The sequence below is a fragment of the Quercus suber genome, unplaced genomic scaffold, assembly GCF_002906115.3.
Source record: "Quercus suber isolate HL8 unplaced genomic scaffold, Cork oak 2.0 scaffold_54, whole genome shotgun sequence".
In the NCBI taxonomy this organism is placed as follows: domain Eukaryota; kingdom Viridiplantae; phylum Streptophyta; class Magnoliopsida; order Fagales; family Fagaceae; genus Quercus; species Quercus suber.
The window spans coordinates 1,150,332-1,173,544 of NW_027069519.1; the positions used below are offsets into that span (position 1 = coordinate 1,150,332).

The following is a 23,213-nucleotide window of genomic DNA, read 5'->3' on the forward strand; positions in this document are numbered from 1 at the left end:
TGTAGTACCCTGATCTTTGATTATTGGTCCCTTCTCCAGATTTTTGATGAGGTTCATATCCACCACTTTCATTGTAAAGGGAATCACTATCGAGAAAATTTGGCAAATAAAGAAAATTATCTAAGTGATAATTTTACATTGTACTTATATTCTCCTTGTATCTTGTATGAGCTTTTAGCTGACACTTGTATACCGTAGATCTTGTATGAGCCTTTTACATAGATTTTGTTTTTTTAATGGGCGTTTTCACATTGACTTGGTCCAATAAAGTAGAAACGGTAAACCCCTAGAGACTACCAATGACTATCTCAGAAAAAGCCCACAGATTCACGAAAACCGCTTTGAAATTCAATTTGAAGTTCTTTTCTTTGGCTAGTCCAATGAAATAGTAATGGTAAATTTTCCGTGCCAAACTTGCAAGTTACCACAATTGTCAAGTTTTTGCGGCACACTTTCAATTCAAAGTTAGAAACACAAGTCCCGTTAGAGAATTGTACGATTCATAAATGCGACAATTAATTAAACAAAATGTTAACAAATAAACAAACAAAGCAGTTTTTGTCCTTCGCGCGGACCCCACGTGATCCCCACTCTCCGTCACTCCCATTTTGAAACTGAAACGCACGCTCTCTCTCTCTCTCTCTCTTTCTCTTCCCATTTCGATCTCCATGACCCCACGAAATCAACAAGAGATCATCATCAAGATATTCAAAATTAAAAACAAACAAACAAAAGTGTTTTGACTGAAATTTTTCTCTCGAAGTGACGAATATGCTCCGATCTTCAACCCTGTTGGTATTGGTCGATGCTAATCCCACATCGATTAATGCGTTGCCAGCGGAGACTATCGTTTTCTTCTTCTTCTTCTTCTTCTTCTTCAACGCCGTCGTTTCGCACAAGTAGCAGCAGCTCTCATAGAAATAATACAGCGACAACGATGATGGTACCGGAACGTGGCTCTCTCATCCTCCGCCGGTTTCTGTTATTGGTGGCGGTTTCGCTCTGTTGCTTAGTCCTCTTCAAAACCTTATCCCCCGATTACTCTCTCCTCCGCTTTTCCACCGCTTCTCTCTCTTCTTTTCCCTTCGACGATTCCTCTCTGGTTAGTCACTTCTCTTCTTCTTCTTCTTCTTCTTCTTCTTCATTATATTCATTTACTGTTACAAATCACCTTTTTTTTTTTACTCTAAATATGGCGTGGAGATTGCTAAAATTAAGTTAGAAAATAATAAAATTAATATTGTTAGATTAAATTATTAAATTCACTGTATCCTAATAGTCCAGGATTAAGCTTTTGGGACCATGAGTAATTTCTCTCAAACATGTAGAAGGGGAGAGAGCGGGAAGCATGGAGAATTACGTGGTTCGGCCTTACGCATGATAAATTAACTGAGGCCTTGTCAAGATTGTAGTTTTGGTGAGAAAAAGTGTGATTGTATTTGTTTGGATCTCAAGTTCTAGGCTTAATCTGTGGGATATGTGTGTGAGTATATATGACCAGAAAATTATACAGAACAAGGTGCTCTTGATTTAGAAACTTGTGAATAAGAATGAATTCAAAGGATAGAATATCTGTTGTCAAGAACTTAAGTGAATTTATGAGTTTTGTGAATCCATTTTTTTTAATAAAAGATTCTTTATTACTTATATTTATTATAAAAAAGAAAAAAAGAGAAAAAAAAGAGAGTTTGGTGAACTAGTTGGTTACATAAAGATGGCATTAGATTAAGGAATTGTGTGGATTGTTACTGCTAAGAACTTTTCTTGAGTATCGTGAATTTGCTTCAAATGGTGAGTATCGTGAAATATGATAAAGAAACTAGAAGAAAGACGTGTATAAACAATTTAAAAGAACAGGTTCATGTCATAGAGAAGGATGGTGGAAAATTTGGTGAGAATTTGGAATCAGGATATCAATTTAAGTCAAGGGAGAGTAGATGCTGTTTCTATTGCCAGAAAAAGGTTATGTAAAAAGAAATTATTGGATTTGAAAAAAAAATAGAATGAGTTCAATCAGTCAATGAGGGTAAAAATTAAAAGAATGATAATAAGAAGAATACTACGATTATTATCACTGATGAGGAAATGATGGCACCCTATGTTAAAGTTAAAAGAGTGTAAGCATGTTGCAAATAATGATGTTACCTGGGTGTTACATTCGGAAACTTTGCAGTACCACCATATTATTCCTACAAAGGAATTGTTTCTTACCTAAAAAGCAAAAGACTTTAGTATTGTTAGATGGATTTTTTTTTTTTGGTCGGTTGAAAATTGTGGGAATCAGTGAGATTTGTGTTAAAACCAATGCTGGTTACACAGTGACTTTGAAGCATGCACAACATGTTTCGAATTTACACTTTGATTTGTGGTCTATGCATGGTATGGATCAGGAGGGTTAGTACAATTACTTTGTTGACAGAAGGTGAAAACTTACTTAAGGATTCTTTGTTCTTGTGAAAAAAATACTCATTGTGGCATGTACAAGACTCATGTGAAGGCTTGCAACAAAGTGTGTTTAATATGGTAAAAGATTTTGAGAAGATTCTATAGCCTAAAGTAGGATTTACTGGTGTTGCTACCAAGAGAGATTTTTTTTTTTTTGATAATGCTGAGGGAGAGATGTGTGAAGAAGAATATGGTGTGTTTAGTTAGTAGTAGTTGGCAGTGACGATGCGACATGTTTTAATGGTGTTGAGCAGCAAGAGTAATAACTTCAATTAGAGATTGCTAGGCCCTAATAGAGGGTTTATTAAATAAAGTCAGGCTTTGAGTATATTTTTTCTTCTTAGTGAAGGAGAGCCACAGAGTTTGATTAAAGCTATAAAGTATAAGAAGATTATTCTGTTGAGAAAGAAAGGTATTGACTTTGATGAGTTTTTTACAATTTTTTTTGGAGATAATCAAACACTTGAGATTTATAGGATGTCAATTGGAACTGACTCCAAATTAGGGGTTGTGGTATGGTTCTCCTACCTAATGGGCTGGAGAGAGATTTATTAGGCTGGCATGGGTCCAAGCCATGAGGAATTGAAAATTGGTGTTAAGACAAGTGGGTTGGCAAAGACAAGGGGGGAAAAAACAGGTCGAAAAGTAAGAAATCAATTAAAAGTTGGTTTCTTGTAGGCAAGGGTAAGAAAACCGTACATATTTGTATTAGCCTCACTGGGGGCAGTAGAGTGACTTTGACGTGAAAAACCAAAAGAAAAAGAATAAGGTTTTCCACTTAAGAGAAAAAGGGTGAAAGGAGAAAGGAAGCAAGTTTGGGTTTTTATTTTTTTGGTGTGTGGACTGCATTGTGAGGCTTGGTTAAGTTATTGCACTGCATTATATGATTTGTTCGAGCATGGTGACTTTTTTGAATTCATAGTTTGCTGAGAAAATTGTGTTGTAATTCTTAGATTATATATATATATATATATATTTTCCCCATTATTGGTGTGGATCTATAAATTTGAGAAGATTAATATATTTTCTTATGGTGCAGTTATTCGGAATTATCTCCTGGTTTTATCCTTCAAGTGGAAAGGGTTTTACTGTAAATGTTGATATTTTCGTACGTAGTTGATTTTCTTTGTGATTGGATGGTGTTCTTGGCTTGTGAATTTTTATTAGAATACTGTTTGGGATTGGTTAAAATTGTTAGTTGGATTTTTTAAATACACATAAGACTAGGTTGTGGCCCAAGAAATTTCTATGGTGGTAGAGCTTCCACAACCCATGCTAGTATATTGTGAGATATACCCACTGCTTGAACCAACTTTTTTGTTAGTGTGCTTCATTCAATTGTAAATGGGTGCAATTTATATTTTGAAAGGGGAATTCTAACCATAACCTGTTTGCTTTACTAAATATTTATATAAAGTTTTTTTTTTTTTTTTTTTGATAGGTAAAGGTTTATTAAATGCAAGAAATATTTATATAAAGTTACTCAAGGTTATTGAACTATTTACTGAAAGATCTTATTTTGTTCAGTAACAATTAGTAGTTACTGATAATGATACTTTTGAATTTTTTTAGTTTCACTTACTGATGAATAAAAATAGCTTGACCAGGCTGCAGTCCTAGAAGATCCCATTTCAAAAAGGTTTTTCTTTCTTTTATCTTGTTCAAATTTTGGTACAACCACTGGGCATTCTCATGAACTCCATCATCTTATGCTTCATAGTGAATTTATTTCCATTATTTTCTTGTATACTTCCTTTGCACTTGGGTTGCACCCCCCCCCCCCCCCCCCCCCCCTTCTTTTTAGCTTTATTAATGAATCATTTACTAACAAAAAAAGGTGCCTATAAAAAAAAAGTGAATTTATCCCCAATAATATATAGTAATGTCAATGCAAACATGCTAAGGGCAACAAATTAGTCCCAATTCTTCTCTTGTGGTTATGTGTTTAGAAGTGTTTCTCCATAGGAAAATTTCTGAATAATTTTTTTCTTTTATGTTGAAACTGTTGTAGGTTAGTGATGAAGCTAGGCTTGAAAAGGTTTTGAAGGATGCTGCCATGAAAGACAAGACTGTTATTTTAACAACTTTAAATGATGCATGGGCAGCTCCAAATTCTGTGATTGATCTCTTCCTAGAGAGCTTTAGAATTGGAGATCACACCCGTAGGCTTTTGAACCATTTGGTGATTGTTGCCCTGGATCAAAAGGCTTTTGCACGTTGTCTGGTTATACATACCCATTGCTTTTCTCTTGTCAGTGAAGGAGTAGATTTTCATCAGGAGGCATATTTTATGACCCCTGATTACTTGAAGATGATGTGGAGAAGGATTGATTTCCTGCGTTCTGTTCTTGAGATGGGATACAATTTTGTTTTCACGGTAATCTCTTTCCTCTAACCTATGCACCCTCACAAGTGCACAAGCACTCATGCTCAAAATTAAGTTTACCAATTTGTAAAACCTTCTTTGAGTCTGTTCCTTTTGCTCCTTGTGATTTTTTTTCTTTGAGATTGGTCATTACTGAATGTAACTTTCCTTTTATGTAAGGGGTGGAGCTAGGATTTTCATAATGTGGGGCCCAAAATAGGGAGATAAGTGTGTGTAGACTTGTAAGTGCCATGCTCAAGTCATGTAAGTGACTATCTTATAGGTTGACCAAGTGTATATCCTCATCACTTTCGCAACATAATCAATTGGCATTTGAAAATAGAAAGAAAAGCTTTAGATATTGAAGAAGTGAAGAGTTGAGTACATCTGTGTATTTCATTTGACTGGGGAGGTGGGTTTAGATAGTGAAGTGGTGAGTTTTTAGCAGAATTGACAAGGAGCCTATATTGAAAATTACATTTTGGCTTTTGATATTGAAAAAGTGAAGAGCTGAGTACATTGTGTAATTTGCTTGGCTGGGGAGGTGAAAGGTTGAGATAGTGAAGTGGAGAGTTACTACATCTACATTTGGTTTGATAGGGGTAGATGTATAGGGTAGTGTAAGATTTAATGCTGGGTTTCTTGGGCCAAAGATAGAAAGGAGGTGTTTGAGGAATGGGTTTACTGAAATTTTCAACCAACAAAAATAGAGTGATATACTTTCAATGAGGGATTAGAGTAATTCCTCAGTTGATGATAGGAAAGCAGATAGGAGTTTGTCAATGATTTGGGAATGTGAAAGATTAAGAGGCTGTTTGGTTCACTAGTTTTTATGACTCAATTCTCTGTTTTCATAACTCAATTCTAAAAAATGGTGGGACCTATAGCAAAATACTCGTTTGCCTACACAATTTTTTTGTTTTCATAACTCTGTTTCCAATACTCAATTCTCTACTTTTTGAGTTATGAGTTGTGGAAATTGAAAACAACTTTTGGCTGTTTTCAGTTTTTAATGGCAAACTTGTAAATAATATTACACATCCGGTCCCACCGTCAGACTTTTGCTCCCTCTTTATCTTCTTTTCTCAAAATTTTTTTTTTTTTTTTTTTTTCACGGGTTTGGGACACACACACCTGCTCCTCCTCTTCTTCTTCTTCTTCTTGTCTTTTCTTTTCACTTTTGGGTTTGGTTCTTTTTTTTTTTTCTTATTTTCTTCTCTTTTCACTTTCTGAGTTTGGTTCTTTTTTATTTTTTTTTCTTCTTTTCTTTTCTATTCTCCTTTCTTTTCTTTTCTTTTCACATTGGTTTTTGGGTTTGGTTTCTGGGCTTGGGGTCTTTTTTTTTTTTTTTTTTTTTCTTTTCTTTCCTTTTCACTGGGTTTCCATTCTTTTTTTTTTTTTTTCTTCTTATTCTTTCACTGGGTTCGGTCTTCAGTTTTTCCTTTTTTTTTTTCACTGGGTTCGGGTTTCTGGGTTTTTTTTTTTTTTTTTTTTTGGTTCTTCATCACAGAATTTTTTGGTCTGAAGCTGCACTCCATGACCGGGTAAGGATGGAAACTGAAATTTGGATTTGGGGTTTCAAAATACCCACATGAATGGGTTTCAAAAAAACTGAGGAATCCAATCCGCGACTCCAAGATGGCGACCTCGACTGTCGCCGTATCAATTTTGTATTGGCTTGTCGTTGTCGTCGTCTCGTCGTCCCCGGCTGAGGTGGAGGTGGAATTAGCCGTCTGATTGGCCGCATTTTGTTGTTGTTGTTGTTGTTGCTGTTGCTATTTTTGTTATTGTGGTTGAAGCTGGGTTCGGGTCTGTGTTTTGGGAAAGTAACAGGGGTGAAGGAGGGGAAATGAGAACAGAAAAAATGGTGGGGCCCACAAAACAGTTTTTCTCTGATCAAATGACAGGTATGGGACCCACAAATAGTGTGAAAAATATTGAGTGATGGAAATTGAGTGACGGTGCCAAACGGGTGTGGTATTTTAGAGTGATGGGTGATGAGTGATGAGTGATGAGTTATGAGTGACGAGTGATGAGTGACGGAAATTGAGTGATGAAATTTTTGAAGCCAAATAGCCTCTAAATGTAAACCTGATGTGCATTTACATTATGCTTAAAAAACCTTTAGCTGTTCTGTGTATTATTTGCTTGAATGAGCATTTTGAAGAAACCTCTACCCAGTTATTGTCATAAAAATAACAAGATTCTTGAGTTCAATTTACCACATTCGTTTTTAGATAACTTCAATTTGATTAAAACGAAAATAAAAAGAGGAAAAAAGAGCAGGAAACTGTTCCTATTGAAATTGTGAAAAATATAATATCAACCCTTTTGACTAGAACTTTTGCCAAAACTTTCACTGTAGCTTGAGGTCTGTAAGAGGGACTGAAAATGAAATTTTGAAGTTTGTAGAGAAACAATTCAAAGCATTATAAAACACACTCTTTAGTTCAACTATTAAACTAGGAAAATTGAAAATTTGCGACACACTTGATAAGAAATGTCAGATTAGATGTACTCCAAAGGTTTTTTCAGTGGTATTTAGAGTGAGCAACTTCCAAGGTATTTCTATTTATGGATCACATTACAACTGTTAGGTAGTATGATAATGTTGATGGCTTAACATTTTATCATTACTATTAGCTGTAGCCTATATTATGTCTGTATATCCTTTTATGTTTCCTATCCAATTCAGAAAAGTTCTTCATATTCAGTGGCGCTTTTATTTTTTATTTATTTATTTTTTTTTTTTCAGGATGCTGATATCATGTGGTTCAGGGACCCATTTCCACGGTTTTATTCGGATGCAGATTTCCAGATAGCATGTGATTATTTCGTAGGTGATTCTGATGATGTACAGAATAGACCCAATGGAGGGTTTAACTATGTAAAGTCAAATAATCGGTCAATAGAATTCTACAAATTTTGGTACTCTTCACATGAAACTTATCCTGGTTACCATGATCAAGATGTCCTTAATAGAATCAAGTTTCATCCATTCATCATGGAAATTGGTCTAAAGATGAAATTCTTGGACACTGCTTACTTTGGTGGGCTCTGTGAACCTAGCAAAGATTTGAATCAAGTTTGTACAATGCATGCAAATTGTTGTTATGGTCTGAATAGCAAGCTTAATGATCTCAGAATTATGCTTCAAGATTGGAAGCAATTTTTGTCTTTGCCACCAAGTTTGAAGAGATTGTCAATTTTATCCTGGAGGGTTCCACAAAATTGCAGGTACAAAGAACATTTATTCCTTGCTGTGTTGATTTCATTACAAAATTAGTGCTTAAGATATTATGCATATTCAGTTACTGTATGAAACCTTTATTTTTATATGGATTATTAATCTGTGCAACTTTCTTTTCAGTCTTGATTCTCTCAAGCATTATGATTCCCTGGCCCCGGCCCCAGCCCCAGAGGAGGATGCTCAAGGATTGCAAGAGTGACTTGACTTGTATATATATTTTCCTGAAAAACCGTGCCTTGAATGTGAATTTGTGAACATATCTGATGTCAATGTATCCCAGCGACGTTTCTTGTACATGTACGGCTGTGTCAATTGACCTTGCATTTCTCCACCCCAAGTAAGAGGAATTTGGGAAATAGGTGCATGCCACACATCTGAAGAAATGTCTTTTTGGAAGAGATGCCAGGAACCAGGAAGGAAAGTGCTACGCCAAAACTACTGGTCTTTTGTGTTTGTGAGAATTTGAACGTAGTGGAAGTTCCTCATCACAGTGGTAGGACAAGCTTTGTTCCACAATGGTTGCACAGGAAGATCTTTTGGACTATTTCCACTTCAATGGGAGACCTTTGGTAATAAATATTTCATCATGCGTGTATGCCATAAGAGCATTCACTTCCCATTCTTCAATTCATTTCTTAGCCAAACTGTATCTAGTTACTCATCATCAGTTTTTGTAAAATTGCTACACCATGCGCTGTGGAGATGAGTTATTGTAGCATTTTTAATTTGGTTTTTATTTTTAAATTCTAAGAACGCTGTCTGATTACATGAGATTTGATCTGATTTGATTACTGAAGAAGTAGAAGGCATAGGATAGGGAGTGGAATGGAAGGAAAAGAAGAGGAGCTTTGATCTGATGGACAAGGAGCTGTAGGTGTGGACTGGAGGGGGTAAAGAGATCTAATTGCCAGTGTGATGTCTCAACTCCGCAGTGTGACGCCAATGGATCTATTGCTATTGTCACTATTGTGACCCCAGAGTAGATATGTCTACTATGGTGACCCTTGCATTGTACTTTGCCGAAACAACGTTGCTTTCCCATTCTTAGTCGATCATAAGGTCATCTATTTTTAAAGGAGAGATGGTTGGCATCTCCCCTAACAGGGACGGGAACAGCCTTCAAGCTTTACCTGTTACCTAGACATCCGGATAAGGTAATTTATTTATGAAGGAACAAACAAAACAAAAAAAGTATTGTGCTATATTTTTTGTGCTGGCTATGATTTTGGTGACTCGAGTTGATGCCATTGGGCAGCGAGCAGACCAAAAGGGGAAGGTAGGGGAGGTTGGTGTTGTAAGTACGGTGACTTAGATGAGTTGAGTGCTGAAAAAGTAGTAAAAAATAATTGGGAATGATTAGAATGGAGATAGGGAGTGGGATATGTATAGTGTATTTTAAAAGTAGGTAGCTAAATTAGAAAGAGTTTTTGTTTCAAAATTTGGCTCATTCTTATTGTTATTATTATTCTTTAAAATGGGATATGAATGCTCTAAAAGACCTGCATATCGGGATGTCCGTGGTTTACACCCCATGTGTATACACGAATGGTTGTGTATGGGGGTATGGCAAAACCTATGAACCGTGCATGTGCCTTCTAACTCCAGTACAGTCCACACATAAGGAGAAGGAGATAAACATAATTTTTTTATTATAAAAAACTAAACCTATTAAATAAGTAAATAACACACGTAAATAAGTAAATTCATTATAGCACACGTATGAGTGCCAAACTTTAAAAAAAGGAAAAAAAGAAAGAAAAAGAAACAAAGAAAGAAAGAAAGAGTCGAACGCCCAAAAGATAGAGAACCTAAAACCTGCAGAGAGAGAAATGGCAGAATAAGAGAGAAGGAGCTTTTGATCAGATCAGATCAGAGATCTAAGGGAAAGACAGAGGTGTTAGTCCAAATCTCTCTCTCTCTCTCTCTCTCTCTCTCTCTCATTTTTAAGTTTTGCCATGTCTAGGAGATTCCGATGTGTCAAAAATGTGTCTATGATGTACCCAGATTTTTTTTCAAAAAAAGAAAAAAAGAAAAAAGGAGAACACTTGTCAGGTATAGATTTTAGGGGTATCTTACTAGTACCTGTGTCAGATACGTGTCGAGCACGAGTACTTGGCCAAAATAGCCGTGTCCGTGCAACATAGTCTAGATGTATATGATACTGGAAAATTAGTATAGCATAACACATATGTGCTACGTAGAATCTAAAAATTTGTTGGAGAAAAAGTTTCATACTATGCATGAATTGCAACAATTTTGAATATTAATAGATTTGCATATCTTATACTGCAGACATTACAACTCAAAGTGCGGGTTATATATCGATCACATTTAATTAATTCAATTACCCAAATTGATTAATTAGTCAAATTACATGAAAATTAGATTAAGGCACAATCAAATCACCAAACTAAATAGAGTACAACTGAAAATAAGTTTGATCACTATGGGGAAAGATCCTCTTAGGAAAAATACCACCGGGTGAATTTCAAGTCACTACTCATGAAAAATCCACTAACAAGAAAAAATGGTTACAAGTATAAGGAATCTTACCTTACATGCCTATCCTGAAATATCTACCTACTGTAGAACGTATTAAGCTATACTAGTCTCAACTCTAATTCTCAATTGAGCTTGATCTTATAGAAAACTTCTCATTTGCATGAATCTCCCTATCCATGACTAATTCCACAACAACCCTTTTTATTTATTTATTTTTTAAAACTTTGTAGAGTTCTTCAATTCACGCTTGGATTGTAGAAGACTTTTCATTTGCATAAATCTCCCTATCCATGACTAACTCTACAACAACCTTTTTTTTATTTTTTTTATTTTTGTTGTAGCTTTGTAGAGTTCTTCAATTTATGGTTGGATGAATTAGAAGTAGCTTGGCACAAAACTCTGGGTACACAAATATTGCAGCAACTCTTGTTATGTATGAGTCTCTCTATCTCTATTGACAACTATAAAATATCTCTTTTATATGCTATAAAACCCTAGTACACGAATCCCTAGGAAGCCAAGTCATTATAGGTTGAAACTGAATTTTATATTCAAATTACCTGAGGCTAGATAGATGGAAAGGTGTCTAACAAGAGTTGAGGTTTATAAACTCACGGTAGATCGACAGGTATTGAGAAAATATCGAAACCTACAATTTCATCTTTTCTTGAATAGTTTTTTTCAGCGGTTTGTGTGTTCAATAATACCACTTATTATAACCTCGTAGTCTGCTTAAACACATTAAAAACTAACACTCAATTACATATAAAGTTGTTTTATCTATAAGATATGAAAACCACATAAAATATTATCCTTACACAATGATCAAACTATTTAATTTAAATGCACTGATTGAATATACTTGAAAAAGAGAAGATGAATGAACTTTTTATCTCAATTATGAGATTAATTTTTCTACCTCCACAGCTCCACTATGAGATTTCTCAGAAAAAGACAGATTGTTGACAATCACCTCCCCCTCTTAAATTTTAAAATCTTTTTTTTTTTCCTTTTTTAATTGTCATTGTCCATGTTGGCCACCATGATCACCCCACCCCACCCCACTCCACAGCCGCCCAACTTTTATCTTCTTCTTCTTTTATTTTATATATATTTTTTGATATTTTGATAATTGGGGGAGGGAGGGTTTGAACTTTAAATATATCAATTGGAAACACTAACATATTGTAACTTTATCTTCTCAAAAATTCAATTAGTTCAAAAAGGCTTTGAAAAAAAGTATAGTAAGTTAGTCTATAACTTGTAACCCTCCTCTAAATGAAGACATTTTAAAAATAAAACATTTTAAAAAAATTATTTTCTACACTTCTTGGTATTTTAAGTAGCTATGATCCTTTAGGGAAAATAATATCTTTTCTTAATCAACCAAAAATTAAGGGCAAACCAAAATAAAAAATAAAAAAGAAAGTATTATTTAAGCAAGATTAATCTTTATTTATATTTTAAATTAGTTTCTCGCCTTACATGTACATTTGTGCATGCACGTTTCCAAAGCACTTGTATCTTATTGCTATTCTTATTTATTTACTGCAACCACAACATTTAGAACTTTAAATCCTAAATAATATCAAAATTAGACTTTGGGATAAAAATACAACATGATTTTCTAAAGGACTATTTGACTTTGTACATTGAAAGAAATTAGACGAAAAGTACATTTTCGTCCCTACATTTTCATGCGATTCCCATTTTGGTCCATAACTTTTTTTTTACCACTTTTAGTCCCTATCCTGGAAAACGCGTCTCATTTTTGTCCCTGCCGTTACATTAGAGACGGAAATTGCACAGGTGGCAAACGGAAGATGACGTGGCCATTAAAATAATAATAATAAATATTATTTGGCATTAAAAAATGCCAGGTTAGCACCTAAATTAAAAAAAAAAATTAATTTATTAATTTATTAATTTTAACTAAAGAAAAAAAATTAAAAACAAAAAATGAGAAAACTACAAACCAAATTCACATTCTTTTCTTTTCATTAATTTTTTGGAAGAACATGTTCATGTTCTTTGTGATCTTTCCCAGAACATGATTTTACATGTTCTTCGCAATTTAATCCTTGTTTTATTTTATTTTCTTTGTCTTTCTTGTATTTTCTTTACAACCAAACACATTAAAATTCAAAACTCAGATCAAACAATAACCAACATCAACAAATCGATAATCTGAAATTGAAACTAAAAACCTAACCTAGAAATCGAACCCATAATTTTGAACCCAGAAATTTGAACCCAACGCACACCAATCAAAATCAATAGATCTGCATCCTCTTTGTTCACAAAATCAACACCAATCTCCAAGTTGGAAACCCACTAATCCAAATTAGAAACACAAAATCATCTCCAACTTGGAAACACAAAATTCAGCGATCATCAAAACATCGAAACCTAGCAAATCAAACACTCAAAAAATGCAGAAATAACCTACAAACAGCTATCCACATTCCAGACCAACAACAAACCCAGAAACTTTAAAGAAACCAGTTGATCACAACCATCCACACCAACACCAACACCAAACCCAGAAATTTCAAAGAAATCAGTCGACCACAGCTATCAACACCAAAAATAAACCCAAACCGATTCACAACCACCAACACCCACAATATCTTCCTCTTGCAACCGCTAACCACCACCACTACTAACAACCTTTGATTTACGACCACCACATCCACCACCAAAGATCTGTGTTTCACAACACCCACAGCAACCTGTCCATAACTCGCGAATCCAAATCAACATACTACCCAAACCAATCTACAACCTGTGAATTTAGTCGCCGATCTCGCCGCTTCACTAATCCACAAAGCTCCATTTTTTAAGAATACTCGAGCTTGAGACCCGATCTAGACCAAGCCCCAGACCAGAGCACTCAATTGGTTGGGGAGAGAGAGATAAGAGGAGGGGAAGGGGAAGGGTCTCACCGAATCGGCGGCAGTGTGGGCAGAAAAGGCTAGGTCGGCGGCGAAATGGGCAGGGAGGTGTGGGTCGGTGGTGTGTTGGGTCTATGTTGGGGTTAAACCAACAACGTGGTGGGCTGAGCGATGGCAGGATTGGCATGGAGTGAAAGAGATGAGAGTGAGAGGGTTAGGGCGTTTGTGTGTTTTTTTTTTTTTTTTTTTTTTTTTTTTTAATTTCTGGGTTTGTGTTCTTAAATTTGAGTTTGTGTTCTTGTTCAAGACTTACTTAGATCTCAATTCATGTTATTTTTAGTTTTTAATTCTGTTTTTAATTTTTTTATTTAGTTAAAATTAATTTTTTTTTTAATTTAGGTGCTGATGTGGCATTTTTTAATGCTAAATAATATTTTTTTATTATTATTTTAATGGCCACGTCATCTTCCGTTTGCCACCTGTGCAATTTTCGTCTTTGATGTAATGGCAGAGACAAAAAGGAGATGCGTTTTCCAGGATAGGGACTAAAAGCGCTAGAAAAAAAGTTAGGGACCAAAATGAGAATCGCGTGAAAATGTAAGGATGAAAATGTGCTTTTCGCCAAGAAATTACTTCAAAATTTAGTGCGGAAACAACATAGATTGTTTTCATAATTTAAAAGAACATCAAATTCAAATTTGGTAAATGTTGATTTAGACTGTATAAAGAAGCAAATATTTTGTGTATTTTATTTTATTAATATTTTGTTAACATTGAATGGATACTAGTTTTATTTTTCATGGTATACTTTTTTTTTTTTTTGAGAAAACTTTTTCATGGTATACTTAATCTTCAATTTTAGCATATGTTTCATTCTTGAATTCTAAATTTCTATATGCTGTGTTTGGATGTTGGGGGAAGGAGGGGGAGTAGTGTAGAGGGAGGAAGAGTAATTAAATTGCCTTGTTTAAATGTTTTTTAAGGAACGAAAGAGAGGGATTTGGAGGGATTTGAAGTACTTTTCACTCTTCATTTTTAATTCCCCTAAATTGGAGAGATTTGGAAGGAGAGTAGTGTACAAGAATTCTTGACCAAATGAATTATCTAATTTACCCTTATCACATTAATAAAACTACAAAATGATATTAAATTTTTTTTGATAGGCAAAATGATATTAAATTAATTTGTAAAAGGGTCAGGAGCATTAGCAAAGGGTAATTTGTAACATAATTTTTTTTTTAAAACGTTGCGCCAATGACATGCACCAAAAATTATCCACTGCGTATAATTTGTTTGTAACGTCACAAATTATATTTTTACAAAACAACTTTTAACGTTAATAAATTAATGACATGCACCAAAAAAAGTTTTTAATGCTACACCAATGACATGCACCAAAAATTAATTTGTAACGTTAAAAATTAATGATCCTTTTAAAAAATATAGGAGGAATGAATTTTTCCCAATTAAGTATTGTTCGCTTTGGGATGGGTGGGGTTGACCCTTGCTCCCACCCGCATAGATTTGCTTAATCCCACATCGGAGAGAGACGCCTCCCACCCTTGCCTTATAAGCACTTGGCCTGAGGAAGGGTATACCATAGTGTGTGTGATTAGAGCAAGTCTCAAAAACTGCTATTGCACATGCTCATGGTAGAGGCGTGCCCTTCAAGGTAACAAATCTGTGCGGTCTTCACCCAAAGCGAATAATACCTTTGATGGGCACTGCCCTCAAAAACACCTTTTGTGGGGGAGGATTTGTTCCAAGTCCGCGCACGACTTTGTTCCTTTAAGCGACATGAGCAATTTTTGAGACTTGCTCACACATTGAAGAAATATGCACCCCACTCATGCCTTATAAGCCTTAACTGAAGGCAATGCCTTATAAGCCTTAACTGAAGGCAAGAGTGTACCACTAAAACAGATCACACACACTATGGTATACCCTTTCTTAGGCTAAGTGCTTATAAGGCAAGGGTGAGAGACGTTTCTCCCCGATATGGGATTGAACAAATTCGTGAAGGTGGCATTGGCTCCTCGGCCTATTCCCAAAGTGAACACTACCTGACTGGGAAAAGATTCATTTCTCCTACAAAAAACAATTTTCAAAGTTACAAATTAATTTTTTAACGTTACAAATTATATTTCAAAAATTGACCTGTTTCAATTTGCATTATAATATATATATATATATATTATATTTTTTTTTAGAAATATATATTCTACAATTAATCAGCTATTTCTTGAAGCTTTTTTGGTCAGTAAGGAGCAGCAATGAAAAAAAAATAGTAATAATAAAACTATGTTAAGGCGTATAATTATTTAATCTAATAAATTAATCATAAACCAATGTTCTAAGTCCATTTTCAAATAGGAATAAATTTTTCTATTTAAATATAATTATTATTTCCTCTCATTTCTATCCTAATTTTTAAAACATCCAAACAAAATGAAGGACTAATTATTCCCCTCTCCCTTGCTTAATTTCAAAAACATCCAAATAAGTGGAGGATAGTCAATCCCCTCTACTCTCCCCTCCCTCCAAACTTCCAAACATAGCATTAATTTATGTCATCCCCCTACCCCTTGGGTTCAGAAAGAACTTGTCACCTGCTGATTAAAATGCTGATACTAACTTTTCAGCTGGCTAGAAACTAGAAACGCAATGTAATGCTTACAAGCTGAATATCAATGTGTGTTACTTCTCATCACGAAGCCTGTTACAACTAAACTGATTATATAATAGGAGAATTAATAAGCTTGCTAAAACAAATTTTTGGATATATCACTTCTCTCTAGTTTGCACACAACAACGTTGAAGTGTCAACTTAGAAGAAAGAAGTTTAAAAGAAAATTACAGGATATCTACAAGAGTTCAATTACCTGGGAGCAAGCCATAATTATAGAAGGAAATCACTAAATTCCTTAGCAAGCAAGCAACAAGTAAACTTTCTTGTAAAAGACTTTTACATGTCGAATTCCGAGTATTTTTATAAAGCTTTTTTTTATTAAACAAAATCCATCTTAGTTTTACATTTGTTTCTACAATGACACTGAATTCTGGGGTCTCTTTATATGAAATCTCCTCCGTCCCGTTGATAACTGCTTCCCATTGTCATTTCCAAGAAGGCAAAGACGCCTAATCCAGTGTTTTATTCAAGAATTCTTCACATTTTATACGGAAAACAAACACTTCTTTTTTTTAAAGGCAGATATGAAGAATGCCTTTGCTAAAACATGCATCAACAAGAATAATGAGCACAAGATGAAACCACTCTTTTAGTTCAGCCTCTGTAATTTGATATACTCGCGGTTTGACTACACGTAGGGAACAGGTATCCTCTGTCCTTCAGGTCCACCTACCATATCATCCAAAGCAGATCCGAGAGTGCCATTGTTAATTCTCCCACTTTCCCTGTAAGAAAAATAACAAAAACAAAAGTCCTTAGACAACAAATGCCCATTGGCTACTACTATAAACAGAAACAATACAGTTTTTTTTTATATACCATGTATCATATTATACAAGAATTCAGTAGATTGGGGGGGGGGGGGGGGGGTTGTTCCTTGAATGATCTCTAGTAGCAAGAATCCGAAATGCATCTATTCTATGAATGGCAAAGAGGATAATCTTACCATCTCCAATGGTTGTTCATCCCAACTGATGATTGGAAGTACAGGTAGCGTGCTTCCTACAAACATCATTTCAGCAGCACCTTNGGGGGGGGGTTGTTCCTTGAATGATCTCTAGTAGCAAGAATCCGAAATGCATCTATTCTATGAATGGCAAAGAGGATAAATCTTACCATCTCCAATGGGTTGTTCATCCCAACTGATGATTGGAAGTACAGGTAGCGTGCTTCCTACAAACATCATTTCAGCAGCACCTTTTGCTTCCTCCACAGTTAAATTTGTATTTCTCACATCTTTTAGACGTCCCTGCTCAATTAACTTGGATGCAAGTTCAAGAAGCCTTTTTGCAGTGCACCCACTGAGGATCTTATCAAACAAAGGCAAGAGAAGCTCCTTATCATGGTTGATAAAAGCAACATTTACATTTGGGCCTTCAGCAATATAACCTTCTTCATCAACCCAAATAGAAGCAAATGCTCCCTTCTCCTCAGCTTCCATCTTTGAAAGGACATTAGGGAGGTAGTTTACATTCTTCATTGTTGCAAATTGAGGTGTCTTCATGGGGACAGTGGATGTCACCACTTTCACCCCTTCTTTGCACTGAGAAAAGTCTTCCTCTATGACTACAGCATAGAATGCAGATGTTGGGCATCCTGCAGGTGAAAGCAAGAAATCTCCAGGACCTGCACTTAACCAGTACCTCAGAGTTCCTTTCTTGCACTGAGATGCTGCACTCAGCTGCACAAGAATGCTTCGAAGAGCTGACTGAGGAAAGGGAGATGAAATCCGTGCATTTGAAGCCGATCTGAGGAAACGGTCCAAGTGAGCATCCAGCTCATAAAGGTATCTGCAGGAATCAAAATAATCAATAATTACGGCTCTGACTGTACTCAAATGTGACAAGAGAAAACAACGGTTTACAGAGAAGCTTAGGATTGCATTAGACTAAGAACTAAACAGAGATGTGTCAATAGAAATGTCAAATAGAACTACATCATGCTTACCCATTTAATATAATAGCTGTGTCAAACACACCATGCCCTCGATGAACCATGTGATCATCAATTGGAATTACCATCATGGCTGGATCAAGAATAATTCCTCCAAATGTGCTGGAATACATTGCTGGATATGGTTGCTTTTTAACTGAACTCCACTTCTCATGCAGCTTTTCAAGCAACTGATTCAGTATATGACAAATAAAAAGTTGAGAAACATTTCCAACAAACCGTTAGTCGTTGGGAATGAAGTTGAATCTAGCGCTAGTTTCACCATGGTGAATACTTTTGGAACCAGAAAAACTGCACTCCCAACTTAAAATTAGATATTTAAAATTTCTAGAGAAAACCACACCAGTTGGGACAAAGGTTACATCCTCAAAATTCTGCTACATAACCAAAATTTAAAATTGTTAAGCCACTACTCGTGAGAATATCATTTTTAATTCTCTAAATTTTTAAAAAAAAAAATCCCTTTTTTTTAAACAGTCAAAATTATTTAGCTACAAATACACCTCCTCCCTTACAGAGCAACTATCCCATATACTAGATGTAGACTAGTGCAATTTCTGCCTTCACATATTTGGAATTTTATACATTGTCAGGACCCAAAATAGGTATTTACCATCCAAAAAATATAGTATTCATCCAAATTAGAACTTTGATCTATATAGTCACATCCATTTTCACTCGCCTCAATTATACATGAAGAGAAATAGAGATTCTTTTATTCGATCAATTACCAATGCCAATATATTCTCTTATTCCGCAGTTTTTATATTCCAGCCAATTGAACCCATTAACAATATATAACCACTAATCCTAGCAGATCAATAGGGAGGGGGAAAATGAGATTTATCATTTTATAAACATTAAACTATATGTTTATTTCTTTTTCTTTCCTTCTTTTATAAACTCCCAATTACTGAAACACACTATATATGAATAAATGTGGGAGTATTTTATCATTATCCTAAAATCATGCAAGATAATATTTTTGTGCTAGAAGTGAATAAATTTAAAAGATTGACATCGAAATAATAATAATAAATAAAGAGCAGAAGCATTAAAATAAAAACCCCAGAAAAAGATAATAGTGTATAGTAGTATCAAGTGATGAAAATTCTCACCTCAGATGATGATGAGAACACATGAACTTTAAATCCACTGCCATTTCCAGCCTCCAATGAATCTTCACAACAAAAATGACATAAAAGCAACACAAATCAGGCCTTGACTATAAGGGTTACCATAATCATACAAATCAGAAATTACCCACAAAAGAAGAAAACAAGAAGAGAATGAAAAAGTACCTGCAGATTTCTGATCAGAATAGGAGCTACTGTTTTCCATGACTTCAAGCTTAGACAAAAATAACTCAGAGTGAGGAGTGAGGAGTTTGTGGGGATATAAGAGCAGAGCAGAGCAGAGCAGGGAGTAAGAGATAATCAGTGAGACAAAAAGATGGAATGTGTTGATTGGTTATTTGGGAAATAAAGTACTCAATATTTTATAAATTAGAAAAGTAGGTAGCAATGTGAAGAGGATATATGCACTTGTTTTGTTTTGCATAGCCAGCTTGCAGTTTGTTTTGCAGTGCTTGGCAGAACAGAAGTTGAAAAACGTACACGACGATTGATTCGGTTTACTGACTTTTGTCTTTTGTTCTTTCTGCTTTCTGGTTATGAATATGCTAAAGACAAGAACTATTTTTACGGACAGATTAACGTGGTGACGGGTTATTATTAGTAAGCAGTTAGATTAAATAAGAACCAATAAGAATTTAGCGTATCAAATAAAAAATGTTATAACTTGTTCATAGCATTATGGATTTGGTGATATGGTCGTGACCTGTATAATGCATTGAACCGAAGTCTCACTCTCAGCCTATGGGTCACAATAATAGTGGTGAGTGCACAAAGCACGCATCTTGTTTGTTAGGGAAAAATTAAATTAATCAATTTAGGCGTTGTATGCAACGATTCCCTCATAGCATGTGGCCCCCATAGGTGCATGCCTATTCATTTACCAAAATTGTTTTTGTATTGACACGTTACAAAATCAAGCAGTTGATCCAACACTTGGTCATTTTTGGTTGTTAGAAAAATTGTAAGTTACTTTTGAGTCAAATAAAGGTTAGACGATGACGGAATTGGGCAAATCGCAAGATTAGGAAGGCTGAAAACCAAGAGGGCAAAAGTGAAAAGATCATGCACTTCATCAAAAAGTAGAGTTCACTGCCTTTTTAATCGCCCAAAAACACAAAAGCAAAGGTCTGAAACACCATCAAGAGGCTGCTTAAAGTTGACTCTACACGGGTTGAAACATGCAAAAGGAAGCTTGACGTCAACAGTTTTTCTCTCTAAGAATTATAAAGACGTTCTTATATATATATATATATATTCAGAAAGTTAGGATGCCTCAGACCCAAAAATCAAGATATAACAAACTGGCTGATATTATTAGATTCAATAAACTTTTTACATAAGACATAAAGGGTTCTGAAAGAGGCTATCTTCTGCCATTACAAAGATACAAAGAAGTTATTTATAGACAACGGAACTCAAACCATATTCGTATACAATTTATAATCAGCTTTGCATAAGATGGTAGGGGTCTGGTTTGTGATTGACAAGCGTTGAAGGAAGTAGGGGCCTGGATGGAGACAAAGTTGCTTTTGGATAAGCTTCTACGGGGGCAATAAGTGTTCCTGACAAGCATGGATAAGGTCGAGCTGCTTCAGGATGATTCTAGGAACTTTTTTTTTTTTTTTTTATAGTATCAAGTGATGAAAATTCTCACCTCAGATGATGATGAGAACACATGAACTTTAAATCCACTGCCATTTCCAGCCTCCAATGAATCTTCACAACAAAAATGACATAAAAGCAACACAAATCAGGCCTTGACTATAAGGGTTACCATAATCATACAAATCAGAAATTACCCACAAAAGAAGAAAACAAGAAGAGATAGAAAAAGTACCTGCAGATTTCTGATCAGAATAGGAGCTACTGTTTTCCATGACTTCAAGCTTAGACAAAAATAACTCAGACTGAGGAGTGAGGAGGATGAGTTTGTGGGGGATATAAGAGCAGAGCAGGGAGTGAGAGATAATCAATGAGACAAAAAGATGAAATGTGTTGATTGGTTATTTCACTATTTGGGAAATAAAGTACTCAATATCTTATAAATCAGAAAAGTAGGTAGCAATGTGAAGAGGATATATGCACTTGTTTTGTTTTGCATAGCCAGCTTGCAGTTTGTTTTGCTGCGCTTGGCAGAACAGAAGTTGAAAAACGTACACGACGATTGATTCGGTTTACTGACTTTTGTCTTTTGTTCTTTCTGCTTTCTGGTTATGAATATGCTAAAGACAAGAACTATTTTTACGGACAGATTAACGTGGTGACGGGTTATTATTAGTAAGCAGTTAGATTAAATAAGAACCAATAAGAATTTAGCGTATCAAATAAAAAATGTTATAACTTGTTCATAGCATTATGGATTTGGTGATATGGTCGTGACCTGTATAATGCATTGAACCGAAGTCTCACTCTCAGCCTATGGGTCACAATAATAGTGGTGAGTGCACAAAGCACGCATCTTGTTTGTTAGGGAAAAATTAAATTAATCAATTGAGGCGTTGTATGCAACGATTCCCTCATAGCATGTGGCCCCCATAGGTGCATGCCTATTCATTTACCAAAATTGTTTTTGTATTGACACGTTACAAAATCAAGCAGTTGATCCAACACTTGGTCATTTTTGGTTGTTAGAAAAATTGTAAGTTACTTTTGACTTTGGTCAAATAAAGGTTAGACGATGACGGAATTGGGCAAATGCCAAGATTAGGAAGGCTGAAAACCTAGGGGGCAAAAGTGAAAAGATCATGCACTTCATCAAAAAGTAGAGTTCACTGCCCTTTTAATCGCCCAAAAACACAAAAGCAAAGGTCTGAAACACCATCAAGAGGCTCCTTGAAGTTGACTCTACACGTGTTGAAACATGCAAAAGGAAGCTTGACGTCAACAGTTTCTCTCTCTAAGAATTATAAAGACGTTCTTTTATATATATATATATATATATTCAGAAAGTTAGGATGCCTCATACCCAAAAATCAAGATATAACAAACTGGCTGATATTATTAGATTCAACAAACTTTTTACATAAGACATAAAGAGTTCTGAAAGAGGCTATCTTCTGCCATTACAAAGATACAAAGAAGTTATTTATAGACAACGGAACTCAAACTATATTCGTATACAATTTATAATCAGCTTTGCATAAGATGGTAGGGGCCTGGTTTGTGATTGACAAGCGTTGAAGGAAGTAGGAGCCTGGATGGAGACAAAGCTGCTTTTGGATAAGCTTCTATAGGGGCAATAAGTGTTCCTGACAAGCATGGATAAGGTTGAGCTGCTTCAGGATGATTCTAGGAACTTTTTTTTTTTTTTAATATAGTTTTGGAGCTGTTTAGTCCCATCCATCTCTTACTTGGAACCATTCTTTGTCAACGTCAGCGTCAACATCTGGGTCATGGTTATCATAATACGGGTCATCGTAACCAATAAAAGGATTGAGCATTTCCCAATGATCTTCATGTGGCCACTGTTGTCTGTAAGCTTCTAGGGTACTTGGTCCTGTTTCAGATAAGGTTCCCTTATGAAGGAATTCTGCCTTTGTAAAAGCATGGTGACAAGATGCCCAAGTGGTGTCCATGTGTGAGGGGAGGGTGTCATCTGGGTTAGTGACCCAATGCATTTTTGACGGGTGAAAGATACTTTCTACTCAGATATCTTTTTTTGAGTTGAGCTTAGCAATTAAACACCTTGTAGAAATTTTGTGACCAAATCTTGGATGTAATGTGATGGGATACTTTTTCCAATCTCTATTATGAGCATCATTTTTTAGGATTTCAAACCAGAACTTTTGAAAATATCTATTTTCACGAGGGAAACAAGTTTATAAAATCCTGGTTCAAAATAAAGGCACAAATAATACTCATTGAGTAGGTACCACATGTAGAGATAATGAATGACCGTCCAGTTGGTTATCCAAAGGCAAAGGGGGGTTTTCCATGGTTGATCCAAGTCAAGGTTGTTAGTACATTTTAAATTATAAAT

General features: G+C 35.3%; 2 protein-coding genes and 1 pseudogene across 2 annotated transcripts; 2 read left to right on the top strand and 1 right to left on the bottom strand.

Annotated features, from left to right (window-relative positions):
- The first annotated feature begins 573 nt into the window (after window positions 1–573).
- LOC112010810 (uncharacterized protein At4g15970) lies at window positions 574–8,831 on the top strand. The gene is made up of 4 exons (XM_024043178.2): window positions 574–1,102; window positions 4,457–4,822; window positions 7,566–8,047; window positions 8,181–8,831. The coding sequence occupies exons 1-4, from the start codon at window positions 806–808 to the stop codon at window positions 8,257–8,259; spliced, it is 1,224 nt and encodes a 407-aa protein (XP_023898946.1). The 5' UTR covers window positions 574–805; the 3' UTR covers window positions 8,260–8,831.
- A 291-nt stretch (window positions 8,832–9,122) lies between these two features.
- Window positions 9,123–9,227, top strand: LOC112010847 (U6atac minor spliceosomal RNA; annotated as a pseudogene).
- A 6,993-nt stretch (window positions 9,228–16,220) lies between these two features.
- Window positions 16,221–19,793, bottom strand: LOC112010844 (D-amino-acid transaminase, chloroplastic). The gene is given in 6 exon segments (XM_024043216.2): window positions 16,221–16,829; window positions 16,832–16,870; window positions 17,262–17,935; window positions 18,093–18,268; window positions 19,217–19,278; window positions 19,400–19,793. Coding segments are annotated over 6 exon segments (1,047 nt in total). The 5' UTR covers window positions 19,440–19,793; the 3' UTR covers window positions 16,221–16,773.
- Window positions 19,794–23,213: the final 3,420 nt, after the last annotated feature.